Below are 13151 nucleotides of genomic sequence, written 5' to 3' on the forward strand. Positions count from 1 at the left end.
ACAAGAAGAATGGAGATAGAGGAGAGAACCACTACAAGTCAGGACACGGGCAGCCTAGATGAAGGTGTGCTTACCGGTGTTGTCAGTGCTAGCATGAGGGACAAGGTTTATAGAGTGTCGGTGAGTAGTTATAGCAAGAGTACCGTTAACCTAGAGTTAATTTATTCACATTAATTCCCATCAACAAATCCATTTTATGTGTCACATGAAATCTTTATTAGGCAAGGCAAGTTTATTTATATAGCACTTTTCAACACATGGCAATTCAAAGTGCTTTACAAAAAATGAAAGACATTAAGAAATGGCATTTAAAATCAGTCATTAAAAAGCAAAGCTAATAAAATAAACATTAAAAGAAAAAATACATGGATAAAAGTTACAGTGCAGTCTAAGATGTGAATAGTTCAATTAAAAGCAGCGACAAAAAGAAAAGTCTTCTTGCTGGATTTAAAAGTAGTCAGAGTTGCAGCGGACCTGCAGGTTTCTGGGAGTCTGTTCCAGATATTTGGAGCATAATAACTGAACGCTGCTTCTCCATGTTTAGTTCTGACTCTGGGGACAGAAAGCTGACCAGTCCCTGAAGACCTGAGAGACCCGTCTCTGGGGACAGGAAGCTGACCAGTCCCTGAAGACCTGAGAGACCCGTCTCTGGGGACAGAAAGCTGACCAGTCCCTGAAGACCTGAGAGATCTGGATGGTTCATAGTTTAGCAGGAGGTCAGAAATGTATTTTGGGCCTAAACCATTCAGTGCTTTATAAACCAGCAGCAGTATTTTGAAATCTATTCTTCGACACACAGGAAGCCAGTGTGAAGACTTCAGAGCAGGAGTGATGTGATCCACTTTCTTAGTGTCAGTGAGGACTCGAGCAGCAGCGTTCTGAATCAGCTGCAGCTTCCTAATAGATGTTTTAGTGAGACCTGTGAAGACACCATTGCAGTAGTCCAGTCTACTGAAGATAAAAGCATGGACAAGTTTTTCCAGATCCTGCTGTGACATTAGTCTTTTAATCCTAGATATGTTCTTTAGGTGATAGTAGGCTGATTTAGTAACTGTTTTAATGTGACTGTTGAAACTCAGGTCAGAGTCCATGACTACACCTAGACTTCTGGCTCTATCTGTTGGTTTGAACATTGCAGGCTGAAGCTCAGCGCTAACTTTTATACGTTCTGCCTTGGCTCCAAAAACCATTACCTCAGTTTTATCTTTGTTTAATTGGAGAAAGTTCTGACACATCCAGTCATTGGTTTGTTCAATGCACTTACTCAGTGTTTGAATTGGAGCATAGTCTCCTGGTGAAATGGTTAGGTAAATGTGTGTGTCATCTGCATAGCTATGGTAACTTATGTTGTTGTTCTTCATTATCTGAGCCAGTGGTAGCATGTAGACGTTAAAGAGAAGAGGCCCCAAGATTACACATTTTACACACCAGAAAACACAGAAATATCCATGAAATAAACATACAGTAGGCTATAATTGGGAAGGCATTATAAATGTAAATATATTTTAAATAATAAAACAATCCCACCACCACAGGTATCCACAGGAGAAGAGGGAGCTCTCTCCACAGAATGTGAATGCCCATGTGGAGAATGGAAATGCAGTCATGCGGCTGCATTAGCCATCTTTGCCATCCACACTTTCAGCTGCACTGACACCCCCTGTCAGTGGAAGAAGCCAAAGGCAGCTAAACGTACGCATTCAGTGGAGGAGCTATTTCCTCCAACCAATAAGTCATTCAACCCGCTGACAAGAGAGCCCACCTCCGAAGATCGTGACTGGCTGAGGGACAGACTCGGGGGCAGGTTCTCAGGAATGTCTTGGCTTCTCTCCCCCGAGCCAGAAGAGGAACACTACAGCTTGGAAACACTTACTGTTCCTAAAATTCTCAAATCTGTTGGGCATCAGGGACCTGAGGCAATTGTGGCAAGCATGGCATTGTCTGAGGAGCAACAGAGGGCAATTCAGGTGGCTACCACTGGTCAGCGAACCAACCCAAACTGGCATTTGTTCAGGAAAGGAAGGTTGACTGGCAGCAACGTTGGAGCTGTCCTGAGGTCAAAGCGTGTGACTGCTTCCCTTAGTGCCAGGGTGCTAGGGCAACAACAGGCCCTTGATGGTGCTTTGTCTGTACAGTGGGGGACTATGAATGAATGTGAGGGCGTCAGGGCATTCACCACTGCAACCCAGATGCAGGTCCATGAGTCAGGTTTGTGGCTCTCCCAATCAGGAGTGTTGGGGGCATCTCCAGATGGTCTGGAAGGGTCTCCCGCTGTGCTGGAGGTAAAGTGTCCCTACGGAGCCAGGGAAATGACAATTAGTGAAGCATTGCAAAGTCAAGGGCTTCTGTGTCAGTAAGGAAGAGAAACATTCAGCCTGCGTGAGGAGCATCCTTACTGGCACCAAGTGCAAGGTCAGCTTCACCTCACTGCAAGAAAGAAGAAGAAATTGTGAATCGTTTTTAATTTACATTTACTCGCCTTTGCAATGTTGTGGTTGTTAGAGTGTTACCCCCTAAACGCACCAGGAGCGTCTGCGCCGCGTTACGTTGCGGCTGCGCCACGCTGCGACCTCCTCCTGCGACCTAACACACCAGGCGCGTTTCAAAACGTTGCGGAAGCGGAGCGTCGTGTGTGCAGCCTCGCAGTTCTTAATTAACTTTAAAACATTAATATGTAGTTGTTACCTTCCACTCCACAAACTGCAGCGACTAAAAACCAGGCCTTGTCCTTTCTGATGTTGTCCTTGTAAAAAGCATTGGTTACATCGTATACAATGGTGTGTTTCTCCACTTCCATTATGAACTCCTCGTCGTCCATTGTGCGTATCGTAGTGGAGGTGTTGTGATGAAGGAGGGGGGTCTGCTAAATTAGTATATACGCGGGATGGGCCTGGCCCGGATGCTCACCTTTCCACTTCCTGCGAGGGGGGGGCTGCCTGTCCGACCTTACGGCTGCGCCGCGGCAAAAATAGGATTCATCCTAATTTTAGAGAAGCGCTGCGCCGAGCCGCTTCTGGGACGCGTCTGAGACGTAACGCGGCGCGTGTGGTGGAATAGCACCCATTGACTAGAGTGGCCGCGATCCTTACGACCGCCGCGGCGCAGCCGTAACGCGGCGCAGCCGTAACGCGGCGCAGCGCAGACGCTCCTGGTGCGTTTAGGGGGTTAGGCTTCCTGTCAGCTCGTCTGTTGGGAAGATATAAAATATTAGTTTCATGGAAGTCACATCGTCACAAATAAGAGCATTAAGACATACAGTACATAGGCTAAAACATAACATCTAAAGATATAACCTTGCACTTTGTCTCGTGAACATTTTCACTATTTTGACATTTTTATAGATCAAAATTGAACTAAAGAAATAAAGGTAGATTAATCCATATTGAAAATAGGTGTCAGCTGCTACACTAATTATAATAGTTATATTTCTTAATTAATTAAGATATTACTGTATTGATCCCAATTGGGGAAATGTTTGTGTTGCAGCAGCATAACAAGAAAAACAAAATATAAGTTATTATATATACAAAAGTATGTTAGGGATGGAATATTAAATTGAATATAAATGTAAAATGTACATGTGATGTTACGTCCAAGAGAAGCTATGGAGCAGAGCGTTCTCTGCCAGCCAGAGGTGATTTGTTATTAGTTCAATATGTCAAACTGATTTCCCTGACTACAATCTTTAGTTACACGGTGAAACGTTATGCTACTTGTACTAATTAGACTTATCATATAAGCCACACAGGTTTTAATAGGATGTATTCATTATCTTTACTTATTTTGCGGTCTTTTCAGCAGTGCCATCTCTAAAACGGCGATACACTACCCATCATTTACATTTCACCGTGACATGGACAACAATGTAACGTCAGCTTACCTCATGGCACGAATCCAGACTCTCCTTTGGAAAACATTGGCCGGGAAACGATAGAACGAGCACGTTTCATGCGAAGACCTGTGGCTGCAACCCGGAGCAAAGCAACAAACCATTGCGTAGCTAACTAGTAGCGCTAGCTTTAGCTAACGTTAGCCAATGAAACGAACTGCCGAGTAAAATTGGAAAACACTGGCAATTAATTGTTCTATAATTTATAAAACTACGGTGTTAAAAATGACCATTTCAAAAATAGAGATTCTAATGGTAAGATATAGATATACAGATACTAAAGAGACTACAGATAGGCTACTAAAGATAGGCAGGTACTTGCTTTCAAGCAGAACACAGGGGAAAACAAACTTAGCGGGAGTGTTTACGTGTGTAGGCGTAATGACGTACAACGGACTCGACCATTTCTGTAGTCCTATTCAGCCACTCGGTAACAACCATCGTTTTTCAGACACGTAAACTCTTCACAAATCACCAGTGGGGTCACTGCTGATGTATCTACTGTCGTAGAACAAAACGTGATCCTTCTCTTAAATTTGTGTCAACCACAGACCTTATTTCGAGCTATTTTCCAAAACCCTATGGAGAAAATACATTGCTTTTTTGACGAAGGAACCGGAAGTGCTAAAAATGCTAACTTACTTCCGGGTTTTAGGACGCGTCACTGCGGTTCTCTATTGATCTCATTTTAACTAATGTTCCCCATAAATATTCATCTGTGGGAGTATTTGCGAATGATCTGAGCGATCACTGTGCTGTAGCCACAATTAGGGACACTAAGTGCCAAAAGGTTAAACCTCGCATTATCATCAAGAGAGACATAAAACATTTTGTGGAGCAGGGTTTTGTGCATGATCTGTTTGGGTTTGATTGGGGATAAATCGATCTGTGTGCTGATTTAGAAACTGCATGGTCTTATTTGTATCTTGGTTTTATGGAGATCATTGATAGACATGCACCCCTGCGTAAATTTAGAGTGAAGGGACGAGACAATCCTTGGTTTTCTGCTGAACTGTCGAGTCTCCTTCATGAGAGAAACAAGGCCTGGGCAAAGGCTAGGAAATCAGGCTCAGAGGTGGAATGGCTGCGTTTTAGGCAGCTAAGAAATAGCTTCACTTCACATGTCAAAAGTGCTAAATCTAAGTATTATCTGTCAGTTTCCACAAACAACCTGAACAACCCTAGAACATTCTGTTAAGCCATAAAATCGATATTACATTACATTGCATTTAGCTGACACTTTTATCCAAAGCGACTTACAGTAAGTGCGTTCGACCAACAAAATACAAACTTGAGGAAAACAGAATCATAAAGTACATCAGGCTTCATAGAGCCAAACATTTCAAGTGCTACTCAACTGGCTTTAGAGGAGCCAGTCCTTTATTAGTATATAAGTGCTTTGTTAATAGTTCTATCGCTCGAGGTGGAGTCGAGAGAGATGAGTTTTCAGTCTGCGCCGGAAGGTGTGTAAGCTATCTGCCGTCCTGATGTCAATGGGGAGCTCACTCACTCGATATCCACCGGTGATATCCGTAATGAGCTACCTCCACACATTTTGTGTCCTGTGGCTCTCTGTTTCATTCTGTCACTAACTCTGCTTCTGTGAACACCACAGTCGGTGACTCAGAACAACGTGGTCTGGAAAACCCCTTCAGTTTTCCTTTAACTGTTGATGTTGTTCGTGAAGCTTTAACCAAGTTAGATCCTAAAAATCCGGCTGGTCCGGACAACGTAGAAACTTTCTTTTTAAAGATAGCTGCAGATTTTATTGCTCCACCTCTTACTTCTCTTTTTAACCTCTCCCTCAGCACGAACACAATCCCAAAATTGTGGAAGTCAGCGTATGTCCTGTCTTTACTGAAAGGAGGGGAGGCAACTATTTTAAATAACTATAGACCCATCTCTAAATTGTCAGTTCTGGCTAAGGTTCTTGAACGCCTAGTGAGTGAACAGGTAAAGGAGTTTTTATGTACAAATGACATCCTGTCTAAGCATCAGTCAGGCTTCAGACAGCAGCGCAGCACCATCACTGCCACGATGAAGGTGGTGAAAGATGTGGAGAGTATCTTAGATAATAAGCAGAGTTGTGCAGCTCTGTTTGTTGACCTTTCCAAAGCGTTTGATCCCGTCGATCATCACATCTTGAAGCAGAGGCTACTCAGTATTGGCATATCCAGCCTTGCAGTGGGTGGTTTGTGAACTCCCTCTCTGAAAGGTCCCCATGTGTTCACTTTGATGGACTGTCTTCTGAGTGGTTAAACATTTCTAATGGTGTACCACAAGGTTCTGTTTTAGGTCCACTTTTATTCTCCATCTACATTAATAGTTTAGGTGAAAATGTCGAAGGAGCAACCTTACATTTTTATGCGGACCATACCGTGATGTACTGTGCAGGTCCCTCCATTCAGGAGGCTGGTGTTAAATTACAGGCTGTTTTTAACAAACACCGGAGACTGCTTTGGATATTGTAACTACGCAAGGAGTACAGCTTGAAGTGGTTACCTGTTACAAATACCTTGGTATCTGGCTTGATGATTGTCTCTCTTTTAAATGTCATGTAAATAACCTACTAAAAAAACTGAGGGTTAGGCTAGGTTTCTTTTACAGAAATAAGTGGGGCGGTGGTAGCGAAGTTGATAGGACAACTGGCTTGGCAACTGGAAGGTCACCAGTTCAAGTCCTGGCAAGACCAAGTGCTACCGAGGTGTCCCTGAGCAAGGCACCGTTCCCCGCACTGCTCCCCGGGCGCTGTTCAAAATGGCAGCACACTGCTCCTAACACTAGGATGGGTCAATGCAGAGAAACCATTTCCCCACGAGGGATTTATAAAAGTCCATCTTAAGTCCTGTTTCTCGCTTGAGGCCAGGAAAAGGCTCTGTGACCTTTTGACCTGTGCTGGACTCTGGTGATCTGATGTATATGAATGCACCTGCCCATTGCCTGGTCAAGTTAGTGTGCTGCGTATCACAGTGCTCTGAGATTTTTGACAAATTGTAAAGCACTTACGCATCACTGATCGCTTTCACTCATGTCAGGTTATTTTGTTTATTTTGTGTTGGCTTAAGTTTTTATTAAGTTCTTTTTTGTTATGCTAGTTTGTTCCTCCTTGTGAGCGCCTTTTGTTATTTCCACCACCTACTCTGTTAAGAGGGATTACCTGCACTGTGAAAAATAAATACAACTTTTTTTATATTCAAGCCTTTGTCTCGCTGGGTTCATCAGCGTGTGGCGAGGTCCTGACAGATAGAAAATAACACCTGTTTCCCTTCTGTTACTGTGTTACGTTCAAGAACATTGTATAAGAGAGGGTTTCTATGTATACTGTTCCCTTATTGCAAATGTCTACTACTTCCTGTAACTGCAAGTATATTTCATTATAACTGGTGAAATGTCCTCAACTGTCTTCTAAATAAAGAATTGTAAAGAAAAGAAAATAACAACCGTCTTCAACACTGGCTTTAAACCACGATGATTGAACGGGCAATACGAATATGAATCTGTGTAACCTCTGTCCGGCCCTCAGGGGGGGGGGGGGGTCCTCACCTGAAGGGGGGGGGGGGGTTCCTCACCTGAAGCCCCTTGAGATGCCGTTGTTTTTGAAGTGTGCTATGTCAATGAAATGTCTCCTCACCTGAGTGAAGAAGGGCTCGTAGATCTCCACCCCGGCGTCGGAGCCCTGCGTCAGCGCCTCCCGGCCCCTCCTCCAGCTGTAGTGCACCGGGGGGTTAGAGTTCGCCACGCAGCGCAGGAACACCGTGCGCTCAAAGTAGAAGTGCTCCTTCGATTCACCCACGCTCTGATGCACCGTGATCATAGGGTCATCCAGGACTGAGGAGGAGGAGGAGGAGGAGGAGGAGGAGGAGGAGGAATAGAGAGGGAAGAGGGGAAAGAGATGGAGATTGATGGAGAAGAGGGAATATATTTATGTTAAAATGCGATTAAAAAGGACCTGAAGTATAATTGATATTCAAGCATAACGAAATAACATTTGTCAAAAATATTGAGTGATTCTGAAACTCTGTCTTTGTCCTTTGAGACGTTTCCATCTCTTTGGAGACTTTTAGCGTATCGTTCTGTTTGGTCGTTTCTCGTCCCGTGGGTCGGCTTTCCGTCTCTTTGTGGCTGTTTGGCTTCCCTTTGGAGACGTCTTCGGGACTCTTTCTGGGGTCACTTGAAGCCCGATAGCCTCGTTCAGTAATCCTTTGATGTGTCGAGAGGTTTGTGTTGAAGGAGATTAACACATCTCAGGGCTCACTTTTAACGTTCAGTGTGTATCTGCCTAATTTAGCTGTACTTGCATTAGTTGGTGTTTTGCTGAGTCGTGTAAATGTGACTGCAGGATCCAGCCTGGAGAGACTCTTCTGGATGTTGTCCCGACGGGTGTAGCCTTGATTCGCTGTAAATGCATTTACCACCTTCTGAGCCGCAGATATAAATATATAAAGCACAGTGAGAACGGCTGAAGTTAGATCTACTGAATTTATAGATTCATATGTTCCACCCAGTGGGTCAGTGTTCCTGCAGTGGGGGTAATTACTACTGCAGAGCCGGGGTCTTTTTAATTGTCTGGAAACTCGGTGAGATCCCCGATCAGACGCTGACCAATCAGCATCTGCGGCGTTAACGAGTCCGGTTGTGAAGCCACCACCAGCCGAGATTGGTTGCTAATATACTTCACACAGAGCCACCTCCGACCTGCGCAGTGACCGCATCGCAGCCCCACAAACTAAAACGGACGGTAAACAATCTGCGGTACGTGCTGCAGCTCGGCTGTGTTGTTGACTTCATGATTTATTCTGTTTCCTCCCGGAGTTTCATGTAAAAGCCTCCATGCCCTGGAGAAAGCACTCAGCCGCGATGCGTTCAGGTACCACTTACAATCCCAGTAGAAACATCCTCCAGGATATTATGGCTGTTACACAACAACGCTCAAAGCTTGCGGGTATTGTTTGTTACTTTTGGAGGAAACTTCAGCACACACGAGGCGCTGCTGCGTGGAAACACCCCGAAGACGTTCCTTTACTGGGATTACTGGGATTCTGCATCCTGGCAGCAGCGATAAACATGAAGGTGAAACATGGCCTCTCGTGCTGTGATCCTCAGCGAGCAGAGCTCCAGGGGCTCGATGCTTCGCCTCCACACATGTAGGTCAGCAACAATCAGACACGAGTGAGTGGCACCAACAACTGAAAGAGTTTGTCATGTGTGACGGGGACCCATTTAGGTCAGGACGAGGGTTTAATACCATCAGCAGGAAGGAAGGTATGAATGCTCTTTAATCCACCAGGAGCTCCGACTTAAACTGAAGGTTAAACTGGGGTTAAATCCACTTAGTCCCACCGTTTCTGATGAAGCTTTAACTTTTAGCAGAAACTAAATGTAGTCTTGCTGCCAGGCTGAATGTTTCACCCTGTCTCCAGTCTTAATGCAAAGATAAGTGAACTGTTTCTCAAGTCTTCAGACTAAGCTTTGAGCACCAGGAAAAGCGCTATATAAATAACATGTATTATTATTATTAAGCTAGAGCCATACATGTTCATTGTTTTTAATAAGAAACTCGATCTGTTTTCAACCTGTCTGTAAAAAGGACTGTTAATAGACTGTCTCCAGCTCACTACCGTTTCACCTGTCTCCAGTCTGTGTGCAAAGTGAACTGCGTGCATCTACTTCCTGTCTTTACACTAAGATGTGTTTGCGGTGTGCTCTCACAGTAGACGTCGACCCGTATGGACCGGATGGCGGGGGACCCCAGTCCGTTCTCAGCCTTGCAGTAGTAGCGCCCCCCCTGGTGACGGCTGATGTTCGTGATCTTCAGAGTTTCGTTCTGCAGCGTCGGGTCGCCCTGACGATCCGAAGCTCCGCCCGCCGTCTTCGTCCAACGAATCTGCACAGAGAGGGAGGGAAGGTAGGGGGGGGGGTTAAACAGAACAGTTGTTTGGACAGTTGGTTTGGACTGATGTGGAGTAGCTTAAATTATTTTAAATCGTTTAGACGAACCAGTTGCTGTTTAAACTACATCTGGTTAGCTTAGCGGTGGTCACATGAAGTCATGTGACCGTGATGTACTGTAGTTCCTTCATAGCCCAACATTAGCCACCTTTAGCTTAGCGGTGGTGATGTGAAGTCATGTGACCGTGCTGTAGTTCCTTTATAGCCCAACATTAGCCACCTTTAGCTTAGCGGTGGTCACGTGAAGTCATGTGACCGTGCTGTAGTTATTGTAAAGCCTAACGTTAGCTTTTTACTTCAAAAATCGTAAAGTGTTGTTGGTATGTCAAGATAACCCCCTTGAACAAAACGTCTAAGTATCATAAACATGTGTTTGCCACAGATCTTATTTTCTGTAATATTCCAAAATCCAATACAAAAATATGTGTGTGTGTGTGTGCGTGTGTGTGTCTTTAGTTGAGATGGAAACTGAATCGAAGCCAGACTGTATTAGCCTGCTGCAGATTAACTCCAGTGTGTGTGTGTGTGTGTGTGTGTGTGTGTGTGTGTGTGTGTGTGTGTGTGTGTGTGTGCGTGTGTGTGTGTGGTCCAGATTTGTCCTCGTTCAGCATCTGTTAGTCAGTTTTCCATCCATCCCTCCCACCTGCTCCGTCCTTTCCTCTCCTCCTCCGTCATCATCGTCCTCCCTTCTCTCCATCTGTCTCTCCCTCGTCCTCAAACACACGTATCTGTTTTTAATCAAATCAGCTGAGAAACAAGCTAGAAAACGTGTTTGTGTAGTTCTAACTATCGATGCATTCAGACTCAGTCACACTGTGGATGATAATGTTATAGAAAAGGACACATTAGGTCGATGTTTCTTGCTTTATTATTTGCCCCTTTTGTTTGTTTGTTTGTTTGTTTGTTCACCATGCAAAGCGGCCTTGGGTCCCTTGAAAGGCGCTATACAAATTGAATCTATTATTATGTTGTAAACTGTTTCTGATGTTACAGATGTTTTAAAGGATGTTGACCACATGAACTGTAACAGATGTTATAATAGATGAATACAGATGTTATAGAAAGCTTAAAATAAAAATATATTAAAGACGTTTTTTGATCGTCTTTTTTGGAGAGGTAGAAAATACTTTTTTAAGTGAGACTTACAGGAAGCGCAGTTTTGTGTTTCATCATCATAAATGTACATTTCTTTTTTGGCCTGATAACTTTGCTGTGCTCCTCATTTCTAAAATAAACTCACTCTTGCCTCCATCGGCATATTTTCCACCCTGATTCTTTCAGTCCCACCTGCTCCGTCACCCCCCCCCCCCCCTCCTCTCCTGGGGTTCAGTCCTCTCACGGGCGACTTCCCCTCCGTCTGTGCTGCAGACAGTGAACAGCCCCAAACCAAAGCACTGACGATTGACGAGCTAAAAATACTAATCAGATCTGTATCTGTGTGACGATACAAAGTCCAATCAACACAAGGCGGTGTAATGTCACCACAACACCGGTACTAACACCGTGATGGCGTGTATTGTGTGGTCTCATGACAGTTTAGTGATTAATCATATCCTCGGAGCAAAAACACACTATACATGATCAAAAACATGGCAACGTTTAAACATCAGAGGAAATCTGATAACACAAATTAAACTAATCTGTAAACACAAATTGTAGCAACTTAACTTTTGTGAGTAATCAACAAAAAGACACCTGGTTGGAGGGAAATTAAGAGGTGCTGGAATGAGTTCAAAAACCCTTACAATAGTCAGCATTTTATTTTTATGGTTTTGGTTCGATGCCTGAAAAAGGGTCTGTGGTTAAAACAAGCGGAAGATATTTTCACGCCCAACATTAGCCGCCTTTAGCTTAGCGGTGGTGACGTGAAGTCATGTGACCGTGCTGTAGTTCCTTTATAGCCCAACATTAGCCACCTTTAGCTTAGCGGTGGTGACATGAAGTCATGTGACCGTGCTGTAGTTCCTTTATAGCCCAACATTAGCCACCTTTAGCTTAGCGGTGGTGGCGCGAAGTCATGTGACCGTGCTGTAGTTCCTTTATAGCCCAACATTAGCTACCTTTAGCTTAGCGGTGGTGACGTGAAGTCATGTGACCGTGCTGTAGTTCCTTTATAGCCCAACATTAGCCACCTTTAGCTTAGCGGTGGTGACGTGAAGTCATGTGACCGTGCTGCAGTTCCTTTATAGCCCAACATTAGCCACCTTTAGCTTAGCGGTGGTGACGTGAAGTCATGTGACCGTGCTGTAGTTCCTTTATAGCCCAACATTAGCTACCTGTAGCTTAGCGGTGGTGACGTGAAGTCATGTGACCGTGCTGCAGTTCCTTTATAGCCCAACATTAGCCACCTTTAGCTTAGCGGTGGTGACGTGAAGTCATGTGACCGTGCTGCAGTTCCTTTATAGCCCAACATTAGCCACCTTTAGCTTAGCGGTGGTGACGTGAAGTCATGTGACCGTGCTGTAGTTCCTTTATAGCCCAACATTAGCCACCTTTAGCTTAGCGGTGGTGACGTGAAGTCATGTGACCGTGCTGCAGTTCCTTTATAGCCCAACATTAGCCACCTTTAGCTTAGCGGTGGTGGTGTGAAGTCATGTGACCGTGCTGTAGTTCCTTTATAGCCCAACATTAGCCACCTTTAGCTTAGCGGTGGTGACGTGAAGTCATGTGACCGTGCTGTAGTTCCTATAGCCTGAAGTTATCTTTTTATACTTTGGAACAAAACGTGCACGTATCATAAACATCAAATTTGTTTGCCACGGATCAGATTTTCTGCAATATTCTGAAATCCAATGGAAAAATCCCAGTTTGTTGTTGAGACTTCCGGGTCGCCCACAAAAATACACCATTACTCTATTCCCCTATATTTAATGTAAGTATTGGTTGAACTTCATTTCATTAGAAATTGTTTCAACAGCTCAGGATGACCTTTTAATATTTAGCTGTTTCACTGATGCTTCTTGTTTTTGCATAATCCCCTCCTGCTGAAGCAAAGCTACACATCTCCCTGCTGAGGGACGAATGAAGGACTCTTTTGAGATATCTGATTAGAAAATGTCAAACTTTAACTGTTTAAGAATATTTATAATTAGTCTAATAAAACCAACATATTTTATTGCTGTTTTTAACACTCTGGTATCAGGGGATTTACAACGTAATGTCTACTTAAAGAACAAAAATGAAATAATGAAGCTGACGAAGTAATAAAAGTAGCCCAGCTTTTGTGAGGGTTATATTATATTTTACATACAGACTGCATCTTTCAAAATGAGTGTAGGGGTGATCGAACAGAAACTTCATGAAGGAGAGTTTA

At 44.0% G+C, this 13151-nt stretch overlaps 1 protein-coding gene across 1 annotated transcript; it reads right to left on the reverse strand.

Annotated features, from left to right (window-relative positions):
- Positions 1-250: 250 nt before the first annotated feature.
- LOC117441933 (MAM domain-containing glycosylphosphatidylinositol anchor protein 2-like) lies at positions 251-10535 on the reverse strand. The gene is made up of 5 exons (XM_071202308.1): positions 10482-10535; positions 9599-9773; positions 7521-7717; positions 2397-2427; positions 251-2293 (listed from the first exon to the last, which is right to left on the reverse strand). Exons 1-4 carry the CDS (start codon positions 10533-10535, stop codon positions 2425-2427), a joined length of 429 nt encoding a protein of 142 aa, XP_071058409.1. The 3' UTR covers positions 251-2293; positions 2397-2424.
- Between the last annotated feature and the right edge of the window lie 2616 nt (positions 10536-13151).

The sequence above is a fragment of the Pseudochaenichthys georgianus genome, unplaced genomic scaffold, assembly GCF_902827115.2.
Source record: "Pseudochaenichthys georgianus unplaced genomic scaffold, fPseGeo1.2 scaffold_2189_arrow_ctg1, whole genome shotgun sequence".
NCBI lineage: Eukaryota > Metazoa > Chordata > Actinopteri > Perciformes > Channichthyidae > Pseudochaenichthys > Pseudochaenichthys georgianus.